We start from the raw sequence: 18363 nt of genomic DNA, 5'->3' as shown, positions 1-18363 counted from the left end.
AGTGTGAGAGGAGGAACTTCAAAGGGTACACTGAGCCCCTGGGAGCCACCATGAAGAAGACACATTCTCCCAGGCCATACCCAACTTTGGGACAGGAAGGGATACAAGGTACCTTGTACCCTCATTGTATTTTGTGTGTTCTAGTTAATGATTGAGGAGAAGTATTCAAGTTAGTAATATCACCTCAACCCAGAAGACTGCTCTAGCTCTTTTTTGGACACAAAATGCAAGTAAATACATTTAATATAGCAATAGTATTATAATAACAGTAATTACATGTATAAAGTTTGCAGGTCCCCACCCCACCCTCATATATTGGTTTGCATAGCTCTGTTTCCTATGACACCCCAGAATGGAGTCACCAGGAATTATGGTTAACCTGGCAGAGATGAGTCTTCTTAGGGAGAGTCAGGATGGGCAGAAGGGGAAAACACCGGTTATCCCGGGAGACCTGACATGGGGCCGTGCCCTGGGAGTATGCAGTGGCCCAGGGTGGGGAAGAACTAGGCCACGGATAACTCCTGCCTACAGGGTACAAAGGCAAGCAAGTATGGCTACTCTGGTTCCTGAGGAAGAAGGCACCCAGTTCAGAAAAGCTACAGAGATAGCGGTAGCAGGGAAATGCGCTGGTCCTTTGACCTCTCTTTCCAGGAAGTAGAGGGAAGGAAGTCAAAGCTCTTCCAGTCCTTCACTATGTCCCACCGCCATCCCAGCCCAAAATATGCTGAGAGGAGGGGCTGTAGCCAAGTTCTGGATTTTGTCTAGAGGCCAGGAGAGAAGAAGGAGAAGGGTTGGGAGAGGGAAGAGGTCAACTCCTAAGCAGCTGAAGGGACTAAGGGCAGTACATGCAAGAGGGAAGGGGTGTCGGGTGTGGTAGGAAGGGGGGCACCAACTCACCCAGGTCACAGAGGCGTGGTGGGGTCACTCAAGGCTCGAGCATGACTCTTAGGGGAGAGAAACTGGTGAATTAAAAGGATAAGAAATGACCTATTTCCTGTCTCCCATCTGTTTCTCACCCAAGGCTGTCAATTCACCTTTTTCCTCTCCGGAGTTTCTGAATTTGCTGATTTAATCCAAGTCCAAACCAGGCTGCTGGCATTCTCCCCTTTCCATCCACTCCTGTACTATGCTGTTTATTAAAGATTGCTTTTCACTTTTGACCCTGAATGCCTCTCAGCCAGGGATGCAGGAGAGGAGAAAGGCAGACTGGATAGTATAGCCAGCCTGTAGCTTCGCTGGCAGCACAGGCTGGCTGCCTCCCTCTGCCCCCCATAGGATGAAAGATCAGAAGAACCCACCCAGAAAGTGGCTGAAGAGGTCACCCCTTCCCAGCCCTACTGCAGGGGCTTACCTGCCGAGATAGCCCTAAGATCCCTCCAGTGGCCAAAGTGGGAGTGCTGCTCCCAGGGTTGGGGGGTTGCAGGCTGGGGCTGTTTCTTGGTCCTGGGGATGCATCTCCAGAAGAGTCAAGTGTTTCTGGGGCTGGAGGGGAAGCTAGGGTGAGAGCAGGGTATAGAACTCTTCTAAATTACCTGAAGCAACCAAGCTGCTCCATCAGGGAAGAAAAAGCTCTATAGCAACAGGAAGCTGTGAATCACCATAGCAATCCACTTGCAAGAGAACCACCCCCTACCAAGAGGCAGGAAATTGTCAGCGGCATCATTAAAGCAATGGGGGAAGAAGCGATAGGAAACTATAAGGATTGCCGCGGTGAACCAGGAGGGTACAACAGGAAGCTGAGGCAGTCTCCATAGAAACCCAAGGAGAGCTACAGAGAGGTACAGAGGAAGTGCTTCTTAGCAACAGGCGGCTGTAGCATTAACCTAGCAACCCAATGGAAGGCTCTTTTAGCAATGGGGAAGCTGTAAATAGTTGTCATGGCAACTGGGCTTCTTGGCTAGAAGACGGAATTGCTCAGCAACAAGCAGCCTGAACATCACAGTGATGACCCAGCTGTTGGGGGGAGCCACCCCTTGAGAGGTGCCTCACCCAGGGAAATTTGCTTGACGTCCAGATCCCAGGCCTCCTCCTCGACGCGGGCAGGCAGGGAGCAGGCTCCCGGTGAGAGGCCCGGAAGGGAGGGGCCGGCATGCTCAAAGGATGACACGGCCACGGAGGCCCGAGTGCGGGCGGCTGCAGAGAATCGGGGTGGGGGGTGGGTGCTGGTGTGGGAAAGCCCTCCTGGCTCCCTGAAGAGACCCTAAGCTTCCTAGAGGACTTCCCAGTCAGTCCCATAACTTCTGGGAAGACATCCACTCACTATCCTTCCTTACTTTCTACCATGCCTCCCCACTGTGCCCTCACTGTCAAGGTCTTGTCTTCTGCACCATTCCCCAGCACTGTAGCTCTCACCTCTTCCAGTGAGCAGGGCACTCAGCGTCCGCTCCCCAAGGGCCTTGATGTCCAGAAAAGGTTTATTCCCAATGCCCATGGAGACCATCTGCTGCACTCGGAGCTCTAGGGAACAGAGACCCTGTTACCAACCTCCTTTTGCCCCTTTTCTGCTCCAGCTCTAGCATCGTTTTGGTTGACTTCCTTTTGCTCCTTCCCAACACTTATTTCTCCCTCTCATGCCTCTGGTGTCTCGTTTCTCTTGCTGGTGACATGGATGGAGATAGCGGTCCTCAGCCTCCTCGAACATCTGTCTCTTTTCTCTTGCATGCTGCACCCTGCCCATCCATCCCACCATTCCAGCTGCCCAGCTTTTCTTCTTATGCTCATGTTCTTCCCTTTATCTTGGGTGTTAAAATCAAAACTCACATTTTTACATACCATTACAGTTTATCAAGTTCTTCATATATAATTTTCCCTATCACACTGAGATGTAGATAGATATTACTTTCTTTCTTTTTTTCCCAGATGAGCAGAATGAAGTTCAGAGGATTAGGAAAAACAAAAACAAAAACAAAAAACACCCAGCAAAAACCCCAAAACCAAAACAAAAAATGAGTTCGGGTCACACAGCAGTTAAGTTCTAGAACACACGACCAGTGTATACTTTCTCACTTTCTTCTCCAGCTGTTTGCTTTTTCTTTCCTGAAATTTGCTAGATTCCTCTTTCCCTTTGGTACACCTTAGACTAATTTGCCTCTCAGCAGTCTCTCTCAAATCACATCCTGAATCTTCTCGTAAGTCATTTCTTTCTCTGTCCTCCATCCTATTTTCCCACGTGTTCTTCACACTTCCCAGCTAACCTGCCACAACCTTGATCCCCCAAGCACACCCTTCCCCAGCTCCGCCTGTTACCCTTATTATGGGCTGCCTGTCTCCATAGCAGCTGGGCAATAGAACTTGTCCACTTGAGTTTGATCTCTGGTGAAGCTGCCTGCAGAGTGTATGCCTCCCGTGCCCGCCGCCGCCGAAACCACAGCTCAAAGCAGAGCCCACTGTCCCCGATGTTTTCTGTTAGCCCCATGTCAGCAGTCTGAGAAAGAGCAAAGGAGAGTGGGTAGGGATGGAGTGAGTTCTGGCTAGATGGTACCACATGGAAAAGCATTACACTTAGCCTGGCATCTGGTAGATGTTCAGTAAATGTTTGCTCAACACCTACCATTGGCCAACTGCTCTACATTTAGTTTCTATAGCAACCATAATTTATAGAAGGGGAATGCCCAGAGTCATGAAGCAACTTGCCCAAGGGTTTATCATAGCTTATTAGAGAAGGAAGGTTCAAACCACATCCATTATTCCAAACCTAGGCTTTTCGCTCTATACTGTACTCTGCCACCCCATCCTGAAGAACTGGAACTAGTATATGGGGACAAGGTCTAGAAATCCTTAGAATCATGCCACATAGCCATAGGTTGCTGTTGATGTTTATCTGGGAACTAGGGCTGTTTCCCTAAAGCAAGGCTTCCCTCCTCTTGGCTTCTTCAGTTCCGTCATGTTAAACTGTATATGCATTGTCTTGTCTCCCATCCCCCAGGGACCATGTGTGTTCTTAATGGGAAGGGTCCTCCTTCTTTCTGGCTTAGAAGGCCTCATGAGTCTTCTGAATGAAAGATAAGGAAAACCTCAAGGCGCAGACTGACGATGGCCTTCTGTCACCCTCACACCCTAACTGCGGGTTGGTAACAGGCCAAAGTCTGTTCTGGACGATGCAGATTCTGAACGTGGGTTGGGCTGAATTTACAGAACATCCTGAGTTCTCAAGAAGAACACGACTTCCTGTCTCATTCCCTACCACCCCTCCTTCCTGCAGGCGTTGTACCTTAAAGGCCTGTTTGTAAACAAAGATCTCTGACCCCCCCTCAGAGCCTTTGAGCTTGCTGAACAGGAGGAGATGCTCGAAGAGAAAGACATGGCGAAGGCACTTCTTTCGGCCACAGATGACGGTGAAGGGGTCCCGGTGCAGGAGCTGTCCTTGTTCCTTCAGATCTGTCTGTAAAAGGAAAAAGGAACATTGTTGGCCCTGGAGCCCTTTGTGTGTACTTTATGGCAAGTAAAAATGCAATTTATGGGGCAAGTACTTAATGACTCATTCTCAGACAGAGTCAGGAAGTCAAGGAAGCCCTTGGCCTAGAATCCACCTACTGGCCACTGTTTCCTGACCTAGCAGCACAGCCTGCCTCTGAAGATGGAAGGCACATTGCGTAGTAGGGTTTATAGCCTCTCATATGGAAGCCTTTGAATGTTGGGGACCAAAGCACCAATTTGCCCCAGGAAGAGAATCAGCAAAGAATGGATGGGGAAAGAAGTCTACCGGAGGAAGCAGGTTTTCAACTTGCTCTGGAACCTCACGACTGGCAAGAGATTACGTAGAGGAGAATACGGTATGTGTGAGTGCTGAGATGCAGAAAGAAGTGCAGAGTAGATAGGTAAAGATAAGAATTAGGAAAGGGATAGGTAAGCACAGGCAGATGTAGGATCTTGGGATGTTGGGCAGAAGTCCAGTGAGGTTCAGTGACTTGACTCTGGCCAATGAGCTGGTTAAAAATTAGAGCTTGGGGTCCTCTGACCTTGAGTCTAATTCTCTTTTCACCAGCCCACACTGCTTCTGGGGCCACAGGGCTAGGCAGTTTGAGCTGGAGCCCTGACCTCACCTCACAGCCACGCACCGCCTCCACTGCCAGCAGGTCTCTACCACGGGTCTCTTGTTCCCGAAGCAGCTGCACTGCGGCCCCAAGGGCCTGGCGCTCAGAACTCAGCTCAGGCCCAGCTTCCCTTAGGAGCTCTTCCAAGAGCCGTCCATACCGAGCTAGATGCTCCAGGGGCTGCTGCAGGGCCCTGGGCAGGTGAGGTCCACACTCTGTAGAGCCCTAGGTTGGGAAGGAGACAGACAGGGATTAGGGAAGGGACTGGAGCTGATGGAGACTGAGCTCTGTGGGGTGGGTGGTATTCCAGGCTTCTGGGGATAGATGAAGCTCAGATACATCCAAAGGTAAGGTGAAAACCTTTCTCCAGAAAGATAGCAGATGGGGGGCTACAGGAGATTCAGTCATCCTCTGTATTTTGATGGAGCATAGAGGAGGAATACAAATAATCAATCCCTAATGTCCTCTGGCTTTTAACTTTTGAAGTCACTTTCCCATCTTTTATTGTGAGGTCTTTTGATCCTCAAAGTACTCTGTGAGTTAGATACAGTGAACATTGCCCCCATTTATTAGTGTAGAAACAGAGGCTCAGAAGAACCAGGAGTCTTGCCCAGTAGTCCCTCAGGTGGACCAGATAAAAATCTAGGTTCTAGGAGATTATTGGTAGGTGATGTTCCTGAGCACACCCAGGAAAGCTTTTTTTCCCTGAGAGATTTTGAGCTTGGATGGATTTTAGGTCTTCGTGGCCCCACCCCTTCTTGTGAGGATTGGAGAAAAGGTTACCTTGGCGGGGGCGCCGAGTGCAGACAGAGCATTTTCCAGTTTGTGTCGATGCTTCACGTACTGAGCATAAAGGCTGAACTGGTCCCCCTGTGGCCGTAGAGAGGAAGTAAGCCATCCCTGCAGACAAGACCCTTCCTCTCCTCCTCCACATCCCCACTGTAGCCCAAAGGAGGGTCACCAGGGCACACTCTGCTAAGGGAATGACGGACTGCCATGGAGATAGTGAAGGCCAAGCAGCACTGGTGGACAGGGTCACAGAGGGACCCAGGGAATAGTACTAGGCTCCAGAGTCTTGGACCACACATTCTGGTAGGAATGAGTTTAGGGGACAGATGCTAAGGAGGTGGTTCAAGTGGGTGGGGCTGAAACAGGACCCTGAAGAAGTCTCACAGGATCACTCACATGGCGAAGGAAGCAGGCCCCGATTCGCAAGGGGTGGGTAGCGCAACCCTGAAGCTCCCGCAAAAAGTGTGTCCGATGGAAGCTGCGAAGCCTCTCCCGGACACTCAGGGCAGCGGCCCAGGTGCCCCGAAGTTCAGGGGTCAGCTCACACCCAGGAGGTGGCACTGGCTCACTCAAAGTGGCCACATACTCCTGCTCACAGGCAATCAACTCGGACACCAGACGCTGCTGGGCACTGAAGGTAAAACAGAGTGACAGAGGAGACTGAGGCATGCGAGGGAGTCACCACCCCTCAACAATGTCATGTTCTTTTCCTGCTGAGCCAGTGGGCACCAGTTGGGCTGGGCTCTCACCTGATGCTTCGCTTGCGCTCCATCCGGGGGGTGCCTACTCCCCAGGGCCCGTCTGGCCCCCCGGCCCGGCCTAGCAGCACGTGTTCCCGGGGTGAGCACGTCCTATCTACCACCTCAGTACTGGTGACCTCCAGGCCTCGGATCAGCACAGTCCTCGGTGGTCTGCCCTCTGCTTCTGGAGACAGTTCGGGGCCCTCCTCGTTGTCCTCCCCACAGGGAGCCAGAGAGCAGTGGGATGGGGCTGCCAGTGCCCCAGGGCTGCTGGGAAGCAGCAGGGAGCTGAGGCTGGGTGAGGGGCTGTGGCCCCGCTGGGCCCCTCCACTGCCAGCACTGTCTGCCCGCCTTCGCCGGGGGCCTCGTGGACTGGCCTCCTCTCCCAGCTGTTGCTGAATCCTTTTCTCCAGCTCTTGGCAGCGGGCCCGGCAGCGGCCCCATTCTCTCAAGGCTGCTGGGCTACCCAGGTCTAGAGCCAGAGCCCGCATCTCCTGGAAGGTGCCAGCACTGGGCTCCGGTGCCCGTCGCAGGGCCAGGGCTGCCAACACTGCCTCTCGACCAAGCCCCGCTCCTGCCAGCCTGGCAGAGCCTTCATCCACCCATTCATGTGCCTGCAAGACCAAAGAGGTTAGGAGTTGAGAGAGGAAGGGGTGAAGTGCTGTGCTGCTTGCTCCCCCATGCTGCCTGATGACAGCTCTTGGCTTCTTTCACGACGGCTTCCCAATGCTCACCACCCTGCCAGGCTTCTCAGTACATGGCCCCTCACTATTCCAGCATCACTGTCTGACCAGGCCACTTGAAACGGGTATGGAGACTGCAGCCCAGATGAAAGAATAGTCAATACACAGAATTTGCCACTGGCAGGCTCTGCACTAAGTGCTTTTTAATATGGCTTATAATCCTCACAGAGCCCTGCGAGGTAGGTGCCTGTGGAGGCACACTCGGTCTTGGTATCTTGTCTCAGGCCATTTAGCAAGGAGGTGGCAGAGCCAGCAGGTAAAGCCAGGGAGATGGCCACCTGAGTCCCTGCTTTGAACAACTACCCGATCAGCCTCTTCAGACAAAAGGAAGACAATGGTGGCCATGGAAGAATGAGGCTGTGCACACACCTGCTGGAAGAAGCGCTGTAGCCGCAGGGCCCGGTGGAGGCCACTCTCGACCTGTTCCAGCCGCTGCTCAAAGATATCCAGAACCTTCTGGGAGGCAGCGTCGTCCTCCAGGGCCAGGGCCTCCCGCGCTTGGGCCAGGCGCTCCTGGAGAAGGGAGGCTACGCTCAGACCTGGCCCTCATTCCCACTCAGCTGCCCCTGCCTCCCCAATGTCTCCACTCACCTGCCCCTCTCCCACTTCTCACCTGAACCTCAGCACTGAAAGCCCTGAATCGGAGCTCTGTCTCCTGCAGGGCAGACAGGCAGTCCCCAGGTGCAGCGAAGCTCGCCAGCTGCTCCTCCCCTGGACCTGCTAGCCACTGCAGCACCTGGGGCAAGTGGGGTGGAAGAGCGGGACTGTGAGGAAGAGGCTTGCAGGGGGTAGGAAAGCTGAGACCCTGTTCAACCCCATCGCCCCAATCAGCAGACCCTTGGGTAAACTGTTTCATCTCAGCTGTAAAATGGGGATGCTAACAGCGGATGGCAGTGAGAAAGTAAGAGATCTTTGTAAAGCAGCAGATGAAAGGGAAGCTGGGCATGCAGGTCAGGGTTCCAGGGCTGTGCCGTGATGAAATCAATAAACCTGATGTGAGCCTGAGACAGGATGAGGGGATGAGGACTGAAATGAGGACCAGGAGAAATTTCACATTTTCTGAGCCCAGTGATGGGTGCAGAGATGGCTCAGGAGGTGGTATTGTGTGTGCACGCACACACGTAAGCCTGCATACGCAGGCGTGTGCATGCAGCTGTAGTTGCCTATTATGGGCTCGAGGGACTCACTGGTTATAGGATGTTTGACCAAAAAGGGATGGTAAGTTTTTCCTCTGAGGAAAGGCTGGAAGCTGGGTAAGACAGCTGAGCATAAGTCAGGGTGTTCCCAGTAACCAAGGCCAACAGTAAACGCTTCCATGGTGCTTTGCTTGATTTGTTTGTTGTCCCGACACCCCTGTGCTTATAATTAGCATCCCCATTCTACAGGTGAGGACTTGGGAATTCAGAGACACTTTCAGACTTGCCCAACATTTCACTCCCAGCAGAACTGAAACTCAAGCTGGGCACTTTAGCCTTTAAATCCTGTGGGCTAACACTTTTTAAACAGTGGGAGAAAAGAACTAATAAACAAGCAGGCAAGTATACAGTAAGATATATAACCCCTTGGATACTGGGATGGAGAGAGCCAGTATGCAGAAATCCCAGAAAGCAGAGAGCCCCTCCCCCCTCCCGCCTTCTGACACTGGCCCTTGATTAACCCTCCCTGATGCCCACATGGAGGTTAGTGAGACAAACTCACTCAGCACGCTTGGCACTAGGGAGGAGCAATGAAATTTCAAAGCCCTCTCTCACCCACACAGTAGAGTGGGGAGCAAATCCCTATGGGGCTCTTAACTATAAGAGTAGCATCAAGATTCAGAGAAGCCAGACTTATCACTGAACCCTCCCCACAAAGAGGCCTTGGTTCCTGAGGCATTTAGAGCTTCCACTGCCCTCTCCTTTCAAGGGGCCTTTCCAGCCTCAGGTCTGGAGGATGACATCGTATAAAGAGTTGAGGAGCCATGGCTGTGGGCTCAGGGGGTTGAGCACTGGTCTGCAACAGGCAGCCGACTGCTCTTTCTCCCTCCTTTTTCCCTCTCTGAAGATGAACAAACAAAATCTTAAAAAAAAAAAAGAGCCGAGGGAACATGGGTGGCAGTATAGATAAAGAGCAGGTATCCATAGACATTCATTGTTTTTCAGCAAAGGAGGCAGGCACTCCAGGATCAATCAGCTCTTCCCAGAACCCCCTGGGGTCCTTGGTCAAACGTGAGCAGTGCAGAGTGGGAGAGACTGACTTCTCTCCTTTGCTGGTCTTGCGATGCTGTCTCCCTCCCGTTGACACTCACACTGACCATGACCAACCTCCAGGGGAGGTGAGGAGAGGGGGAAGGCCAGTCAACCAAGCCAGGTTAGGAGAACATCAACTCTATAGTGGAAAGGGGGTGCTGGAGGCCAGGCCCCCAGACCAAGTGAGAGAGGTCCAGGGGTGCTGGTTCACCTGCTGGAGTCGGCGCAGGCGCTGCCGCTGCTCCTGCTGTTGCACGTGCAGGTTGGAGAGGCGCACGAGCTGATGAATGGCTTCGTCCACCTCCTGATACAGTGTAGCTGGGCCAGGGCCCTCTAGCCTGGGAAAGGAGTGGGGCAGAATGAATCACTGCCCTTGTTTATCAAGCCCCCCCTACCCTATTCTATCCTTGCATCCCTACAAGAGGTGGAGAGTGTCATGGGTCATTGTATAGGCCTGGATTTTAATCCTGACTTTTTCATTTACCGACTAACCTTGGCCAAGATATTTAACACTTCTGATCCTCCAAATCCCCATTTGTAATCATAACTAACATGTAGAGACCCTATAAGGGGTTATGAGATAAGTGGAAAAGCATGATATCTTGTCCAGATACATGCTCAGTAAGAATAAACAGCCAGTGCCCTGGCTAGTGTGGCTCACTGGACTGAGCACCGGCCTGTGAGGCAAGGGGTTGCCAGTTCGATTCCCAGTCAGGGCGCATGCCTGGGTTGCAATCCAGGCCCCCCAGTAGGTGGCACGTGGGTGGCAACCACACATTGATACACATTGATGATTCCCTCCCTCTCTTTTTCTTTTCTTTACTCTCACTCTAAAAATAGATAAGTAAATCTTTTTAAAAAGAGAGAGAGAATGATCTGACAGCTCAGGTTTATTGGCAGCCCTCTGTTGTGTCTCCACCCGCCCCATCCACCTACCCCAGCACACCCGTCCCCCATACTTGCTGCTGTGGGTGGAGCGCAGCCTCATCAGGATCGCTCCCCCATCCTTCTGTAGCTCTGTCAGCCAGGGATCTGCCAGCACCTTCTGTAGGGGCTCAGGCATTCCTACCGCCTCCTGGGAGCAGGAAGCAGTTGGTGATTGAGATTCCACCACAGTTCCCACCCCAGTCCCCACCCGGGCCCTTTTGTCCCATCTCATTTCATACCTCTCCCTCTGGCTCTGCCACTGCCTCCAGTTCCGAAATGGCTTGCCGTACAGAGCCCAGCACACCTCGGCACAGACGGCACAGCCTCGCCACCTCCTGAAACACGCGCACAGGGGTGAAGTCCAGGGACAGTCTGGGATAAGGAGCCTCAGCTCCAGGGTGGATATGGGGCAGCCCCAGAGGCTTCCGAAAGGCAATGCCGACTTCAGCTCCTGACTTTGTTGCTTACTAATTGGGTGACCTTGGGAAGGTCCAGAAACCTCCCTGAACCTCAGTTTCCTCAACTCTAATGTCCAGATAAGACATAAGGGTTTCGTGAAGTTTAAAGAGGCGCTGCTACACAAGCACCCAGCGTGGGCCTGGTACACTGTGTAGCTTAGTAAACATGAGTCTTCTCTCCTCTGTCTCCCTGACCCTGTAAAACCCTCCGCTCGGCGTGGTTAGATCCAGGTCCCAGAAGCACAGCGTAGAGACCATGTTATGGGCCTCCTGTAATACTCGGCTGAGGTCATGTTTACACCGCTTTTCTTGAATACTCACAGCACTTAGGTTCAGAGAATCAGAGATTGTATCACAATGGATGTTCTTTGTGGGTGGCAATCCTGAGGCTGGGATGGTGGTGCAGGAAGCAGGTACAGAAAGGCACCAGCTCAGGAAGTGGCATGCAGTCACTTATCCAAGGTCACATGGACCCAGAACCAGACTTCCTGGCTCTCAGCTCTTTCCAGAACCCCAGTGATGCTGTTTCACACGGCTCTCTAGTAGTTTCTGGCTTAACTCCCACTGAAAATCATATGCAGCTTCATGGCATGTTAAGAATTTATTTAACATGCTCATCCCATCATATATGCACAATATTCTGCTCATGGTTTGTGAGCCATAAGTTTATTTGTTGAATTGAATGGAAGGGAAACCATGTTTCCCCAACCCCTTGGTCGATTCTCAACTCTGCCTCGTCTCCTAGAACGTTCTCAGCTCGGTCATTCCTGGCTCCCCGAGTTCCGGGGGGAGGAGGTGTAGCTCACCTGGTGTACCTCTACCCAGTGGCTTGGAGAGGGCTCCCTGTGACCTCCCAAGTCCCACTGCAGCTCCTCTGGCTTGGCCACTCTTTTCAGATCATTCTCTGACAGCAACTCAGCTCCCTGTAGACACATGAAGGCAGGGGTTTCTTGCCTGGGCATCGCCCCCTGGGGTTCCAGCCAGGCTCTTCTCTCTCTACCCACTAGGCCCACTAGGTGGGAGTAAGGGGCTCAAACCTGAAATCCATGGAGCTCAGCTGGAGAGTCATTATGATTGAGAAGGAGCAGCCGCTGAATGATGGGGGAGTCTCCTAAGTCCTGAAGGAGGGAAGAATAACCCTAAATCGTGGGTAATGGGGTAGCTTGGGATGGCCACTAGGGAAGAGTTAGGATCAGGAGAAGATCTATCTCAAGGGGTTGGTTACCTGAAGTTGACTCAGGACAGGAATGAGTGCTGGAGGCAGGGGAGGTGCCTTGCGAAGGTCCAGCAGGACAGACAGCCCCAGTATCTGTAAATCGGGCCTGTGGGAACAGGAAGAGCCAAGGATAGTGTGTTGAGGGGACAGTGGCACAGGGTCTGGTCTTAGTGTCACTGGGTCTCAGGAGTTAGTCCCTGGTATGTTTGGGAGCCAATGGACAAAGGCCCGAAGTCTGGGATGTGTGTCTGAGAAGCAGTGTGACCTAGCAATCAGTCCATATTCACGTGGCTATTGGGTCACAGGATCAGAGTATAGAAAATTAAGAGTTCTATGCTCTGGAGGCTATAAATTCAAAGTCAGCATGTAGCATGGTTCCTGGTGCTCAATAAATAGTTGTTGAATAAGTGAATCAATGTCCTGATAATCTGGGTAGTGTCTTAGGGTAGTGAAAGGCAGCAATGTTGATTTTAAGAGTCGATGTAGACATCCTGGAGATTTGGGGTGAGTAAAGTCAGAAGTCAATGATTTGAAAATCTGAGGATTGAAGAAGCAGGTGTCTTACATGTCAGGAAGTCAGTGTCCTAAGATGAGAAGAGGTCTAAGTCCTCATGACCCAGGAGGGTAGTGTCCAGGGTGCCAGCAATGGGCCTCCGTTACCTGAGCAGTGAGTGCAGGTAATGAAGAGCAGTGCTCAGCATGTCTCTGGAGGGCGGGGGATCCTCAGGAGGGCACGGTGGAGTGATGGTCAGCAGAGCTCGCCCACTCTGGTCGACCCCTCCTGAGAACACAAAATGGCCAGGCTGTCCTGGCTGGGGGCTACCTCCCATCCACTCCGCCACTCTCTGCAGCCCACTCCAACCTCTTCTCTTTCTTTGACCCCTTTCCCGTCAACCATGCTGCCCACTGACCAGTCAGCATGAGGAATCCAGATGCCATCAAGTCCCAAGCTATGTCAGGGTCATCAGAGATGGAGACTGGGGGGGCCTCTTCAGGGATCCTGTCCTCCTGCACTTCCTGCACATCTCCCAGGGTTGGGGCTGGGGGATCGGAGAGGAGCCCTTCGGGACCTGTGGGTCCTATATAGACACAGACAGAGCTATGGGCCTGAGGTTGAGACCAGGTATGGCTGTTCTGCTCCCAACCTCTCCTCTGCTCCTCCTCCAGCCCCCTTTCTGGGGCCTAACCTACACTGGTCCTCACCCCACTGACCTCAGTATCATCTCACCTGCTGTGCACACCTGGTTCAGGCCCTTCTGCTCCCTCTCTCTGGCTTTCTCTTCCACAGGTCCACAGGCTTCTGGGGGCCATGACTCTTTCTCGTCCACTGGTTTGAGCTCCTCTTTCAGCTCACACTCTGATTTCTCCAAACCTTCATGGGCTTCCTTAATCAGGCCGCCTCCTGGAAGCTCATGCTCATTTGGTGAGGGCAGACTGATGAGGGCTTCTTGTTGGCTGGTCTCTACCTTGTCCCCAGAGCTCAGTGGGACAGGAACACTGTCCCCCGCTCGGCCAAGAGCCCCTCTGCCTGCAGCTCGCTTCTTTTTCCTGTTTCCTTTGCCTTTCCGAGGGGTGCCAGGAGGTCCTTCAGCTCCCTGGCCTATTCCTCCTCCGACCTCCCCAGGCCTTAGGGGGCATGATTCAGAGGCTTTTCCCAGCCCCTCTGCTGGGGCCTCAGATACCTCCTGGGCTGCTGCCTCTGGGAGGGCCTCAGCTCCTGGGGGAGACCCCAGGGAAGCTCCGCTGCTGCTCCCCTCACCAGGCGGGCGTGCCCCATCCTGGTCTCGAGGTCCCAGACCCTTCTGGTGCATCCATGCTCGGTGTCTCCGGTGCCGGCCCTTCCCCCCAGCACCCTTTCGGGTGGGTACTGTCCGAGTCCTGGCGAGGCCTGAGGAGTCCTCAGCATCCATGGGGCTCCCCGTCATGGGAAGTGTCACCTCCAGCAGCTCCACGTACTCGCCCTCAGGTCCTTCAGCAGGGGCATTGTGCCCATCCCCAGGACTCCTGGTGCCCAGGGCCTCCTCAGGGAGTGGAGGGCTGGGGAGCCCTGGGGGTCCAGAGGGCAGTTCTGGGGGCAGTGTGCTTGGCTGATGTCCTACCATGAGACCTTCTTTGTGCACAAATCGGGGGCAGATGAGCTCAGCCCAGGGCAGCCGCTGGATTCCAGAGGGTGCGGAGAGTAGACAGGTACTGAGGCGACCTGTTGGCCGGTCCTTATTGATGCCTTGTAGCCACTCAGGTGTGAATAGGTAGGCACAGGCCTCATTGGGCACCGGCAGCTCCTGCACACGCCCACCCCCTGGGGCCAAGCACTTAAGTACCAGGCGTGGTGCTTGGGCTGCTGAGGGCACTACTTGCAAGTAGAAGTCCCCTGGGCACAGCAGCTGCCAGGGCAGGGCTGCTAGCTGTACCACCACCTGCTCATGCAAGCAGAGGGGCCAGCCCTCATGGAAGAAGAGGAAACCACTGTACTGGGCCTGGGAAGAGAGACGGGAGGCTGTGCTCAGGCCTCTGCTGATTAAGCCAACAGGAAAGGGCAGTTAGAATGGGACCATCCTAGGCAGGAGTGGCCTTATGCCTGGTGGGTATAACCCCAGAGGAGCAGGAGGGGATATCTTGGGGTGTTCACACGGCAGAGGAAGGGCTTGGAACTGGTCAGTTTGCTGATGGTAGGAAGCTTGTTCCATGTGTGGGAGTAAGAACTGAGTCATTACAAAGACATGGTCAGCAGATGCCATTGTCTTGGAGGACTCAGAGACTCTTAGGAGGTCTTCACAACCACAGAAGTGAAGGGTCTCTGCTGAGCCACTCTGGGGGAGTTAGCATCTTAAGAAATTTGTGTGAGGGAAGAAATGTCTGGAATTGGGTCTGGAGGGTTAGGGTGTTTAGGAGTTGATGTTTCTTAGGGGCCAGTTTTTTGGGAAGATGAGCGTCTGTGTGTTAATATCTGAGGGACAGTGCCTCTGGGGGGTGATCAGTGTCAGGGAGTCAGCGTCTCTGGGCTGGGGGAAGTTAGTCGGTCTGGCTAGTCTCTGGAGTTAGACAGAGGATCTTAAAGGAGCTAGAACAGGAATGCATGGCCACTCACACAGGCTTCCTGCTGGACCTTGGCAAGCAGATGCTTCGCGGGCACCAGGAAGTCCAGTGTGTACTTCAGCGCATCCTCCCGATAAGTCCTCTCCACCACCTGGAACACCTGGCCCAACAGCGTGGGAGCTGTTGCCTCGAAGGGCGGGTAAAGGGCAGCGAGCGTGCTCTGCACACAGTCTTCCACTGGCTCAGGCTCCTGGTAGAGACAAGACCAGACTGCAGACCCTTAGAAATCACCCAAGCATGGTTCCTTGGGAGCAAGGCTGGGATGCAGCTGGCTGTGTCACCCTGGGGCCCCACTGGGTGCAAAGAGAAAACAATCAGGAAATGCTGGCCCTGGATGGCGTCGGGATTGGGCCAATCAGACCGTGCAGGCCTCGAAGTGCATTCCATGAGAGAGCTCTGAAACAATGGCTTTGGAGAGCCAGGGAGAATTTGCTGTGAATGTCTCTGATCAGTGTCATCCCTGGTTTTTGGGAATCAGCGGGATTGCATAAGCCTCCCCCAGAGAGCAGAGACAGGCTCCTGGCCCCGTCAGGGGGCTGATTTATGGCTGAGAGCTCTGGAGAGTGGGGCACTCACATGGCCATCCTGTAAGCCCCTCCTCGCAGGGCACACTATCCAGAGACCTCCATTTTAGGAGGGGGTGCCACCACCCATGAGTCATGCTAGAGATGGTCACTGGATGGGAAGGAGGACTGGAGGGCTGTCTATGGTGAATCGTTTTAGCATCCTGTCTCCCATTGTGGCTATGAAGCAATTCACCCAACTGGAGCACGTGGGACTGGATTACAAACAACTGGGTGGGGACAGTTGAAAGAGGAAAAAAGTCACAAAAGTAATGAGTGGGGAAGGGAAGAGCAGGCCTTGATGGCATGAATTGGAGCTGAAATCTTTTCTGGAATGAAGTCTTTGTCAATCTCGACATAGAGCCACCGTCTCAAAAGACTCAGCTCTACTTCCTCCAAACTCACCTGCCTAAGTGAATCCATGGGTTCTTGTTCCCCACCCCACACTCTAAACAACTAGAATAGCCTGACTAGCCTTCGGGCTATTCTTCTGCAAAGTTATTTCTCCTTCAAGGTAGCTTTGAAGTTTATTTTATCAGATCTGTTTGCTGTAAATGGGCAAGGGGAAGCTCACTGCACAATTTTTCTGGTTCTTTACCTATGCGACCCCCAGCTCTGCCTTTGCCCTGAAGACAAAACTGCATACCGGAGTTGCCTGCCTGTTCTAACCACCAGAAGCCAGGACAGCCACCCCGGAGAGGGCCATTGAGTGCGTCACACAGAGACCCGACCCCAAGATGTGTGGGCGAGCAGACAGACCCCCCAGTGTTCCGGGGACCCGGCCAGCGCAGAGAGCGTGGGTGGGGGGAGGGTGGAGTCGGGCGGGGCGGCGCGGGGGGGGGGGGTGGCTAGGCAGAGTGGGCTGTCTGCTCTGAGGCCAGGAATGGGGATCTAGAGCTGGAGCAGCGAGGCAGCTGCAACCCATTAGGGGCGGTGAGCTCATGGCTGAGCGAGAGTCTCAGCCACAGGAAACGACACCGGCAGGAGGGGAGGAGGGGTCTGGGGTGGGAGGCGGCGGGCAGAAGCACGGAGACCAGGCTTCCAGATGGCCGGGACCAAAGCAGAGACCTGAGAGACTGAGTCAGCGCTCCCTGGCCCAGTTCCTCTTTCTTCTCGCTCCAGCCTCCCTGCCAGGGGGTGCCCTTCCTTTAGTAGAGAAGCAGCCCCGGGAGTGCGCCCCTCTTCTCCACTCCCGGCAGAGCCTCTCCCCCTCCTCCACCCCCGCAGGGGGCGGCCCTCGGGCCGCGTACCCCCTACCCCACTCCCGCAGTGGACGCTCCCTGGCAGTGCCACTCCTGCAGTGATTCTTCAGAGAATACTTCTGGAGTGGAAGTTCGCAGGATAGTGTCCACTGCTGTTGGTATGGGCTTTCCTTTAACCGTGCCCTCCAGCTCCCTGCGACGTAAGTGGCTGCTGCTAGGGTCCCCTACCCCCTACAGGGAGCTCCCTCCAGTGCCTCCCCGCCCCGCCCCCTCCTGCAGCGGGAATGCCCTAGGACGGTTTCTGTTCCCTGCAGCGGGAGCTCAGGGGGACTCCCACCACTCCCCGAAGTCTCTCGTCTACTCGGGCAGCGTCATGCCTCCGGGCACGGCGAGCCCCCCGCCCCATTCTGTCCACTATCCTGAGGCAACCTCTCTTCGCCGCGGGAATTTCCCTCTTTGGCTATGTCTCTGGCCCCAGCCCAGCCTCAGCTGTGGCCGGTCCCCCAGGGCCGGATGGGTGGGTCCGGCTCACCGGGCTGGGGACTGGGATGGAAAATGGTAGTTCCAGGCAGGTCAGTTCTCATGACCTGAGGCCGCTAGGGCCGCTGCAGCACCCACCCCTCAGGAGGGCCCGGGAGGGGGAGGGAAGATCCTGCAAAGGAAGGCACAGGTCAGAGCAGAGGAGGGCGAGGGGAACTGTGTAGATTAGGGGGGGGAGACCACAGAGAGAAGGGGAGAAGGGGCGGGGAAGAGGAGTGAGAAAGAAAGGGAGAGGGCAATGCCCGGTGGGGGCCGAGCCAGACACTGGGGCGGACAGACAGATCAAAGAAAAGAAGTGGGGGGATGGGGTGGAGGCGAGTCTAGGAGCGCTCAACAGTCCAAAGCAGGCGTCAGCGGCACCAAGCGGGGGACCGGCGGCCCGAAGTGGGCTGCGCGAAGGCGGAGGGGACCCCGGGGTTGCGACGCTGGACTCACCATGGCTCGGCGCGGACTCGTGTCCAAAGCTCCGGCCGCGGGCGGGGCCGGGCGCGCCGCCGCTCCCCTCCCGCCGTTCGCGTCTCGCCGGGTCTGGCTGGGGGACAGCGCTGGCCGCGGCGGCGGCTCGGCTCGCTCGGGCTCCCAGGCCGCGGGGCCCAGCCAGGGAGGGCCGAGAGGGCCGCCCCGCCCCGCCCCGCCCCGCCCCGCAGCGCCCGCCTCCGACTCCACGCCGGAGCCGGACCCCCTGCTGGGACCCCCTGCGCTGACTCCCTCTCCCGCGCGCGGCCTGTCCGCAGCTCCCCGACTCCCCCCGCTGCTCTTCCCGGCTCTCCCGCAACCTCTTCCTCCTCTGCCCCGCCCTCCACTGGGTAGCTGCTACCCAGACACTCG

The 18363-nt window shown here is 54.8% G+C and overlaps 1 protein-coding gene across 8 annotated transcripts; it reads right to left on the bottom strand.

Annotated features, from left to right (window-relative positions):
* Positions 1 to 99: 99 nt before the first annotated feature.
* Positions 100 to 18126, bottom strand: ARHGEF40 (Rho guanine nucleotide exchange factor 40). 8 transcript variants are annotated; one of them, XM_037039819.1, is made up of 24 exons: positions 17971 to 18126; positions 15223 to 15420; positions 13363 to 14611; positions 13046 to 13213; positions 12795 to 12915; positions 12144 to 12240; positions 11956 to 12036; positions 11725 to 11841; positions 10700 to 10795; positions 10493 to 10608; positions 9745 to 9871; positions 7919 to 8041; positions 7675 to 7818; positions 6572 to 7176; positions 6219 to 6453; positions 5817 to 5903; positions 5043 to 5258; positions 4211 to 4381; positions 3247 to 3424; positions 2353 to 2457; positions 1990 to 2133; positions 1352 to 1494; positions 898 to 959; positions 100 to 761 (listed from the first exon to the last, which is right to left on the bottom strand). In XM_037039819.1, exons 1-23 carry the CDS (start codon positions 17971 to 17973, stop codon positions 903 to 905), a joined length of 4581 nt encoding a protein of 1526 aa, XP_036895714.1. In that variant the 5' UTR covers positions 17974 to 18126; the 3' UTR covers positions 100 to 761; positions 898 to 902. The 8 variants fall into 8 exon arrangements, with proteins under 8 accessions (XP_036895714.1, XP_036895716.1, XP_036895715.1 ...); XM_037039821.1 differs by having other exon boundaries at positions 898 to 944; XM_037039820.1 differs by having other exon boundaries at positions 1352 to 1482.
* Between the last annotated feature and the right edge of the window lie 237 nt (positions 18127 to 18363).

The sequence above is a fragment of the Sturnira hondurensis genome, unplaced genomic scaffold (genome assembly GCF_014824575.4).
Source record: "Sturnira hondurensis isolate 20B ecotype Veracruz unplaced genomic scaffold, ASM1482457v3 Scaffold0025484, whole genome shotgun sequence".
In the NCBI taxonomy this organism is placed as follows: domain Eukaryota; kingdom Metazoa; phylum Chordata; class Mammalia; order Chiroptera; family Phyllostomidae; genus Sturnira; species Sturnira hondurensis.
The sequence above is the reverse complement of the archived record's forward strand: the minus strand, read 5'-3'. Positions and strand labels throughout refer to the sequence as shown.

What these genes read in the sequence shown, in the direction of transcription:
- ARHGEF40 (XM_037039819.1), bottom strand. An exon ending in TGCCCTGCTCACTGGAAGAG is followed by an intron (nt 2,134 to 2,352) that starts GTGAGAGCTACA and finishes GATTCTCTGCAG; the next exon opens with CCGCCCGCACTCGGGCCTCC. An exon ending in TCTTAGGGCTATCTCGGCAG is followed by an intron (nt 960 to 1,351) that starts GTAAGCCCCTGC and finishes TTAATTCACCAG; the next exon opens with TTTCTCTCCCCTAAGAGTCA.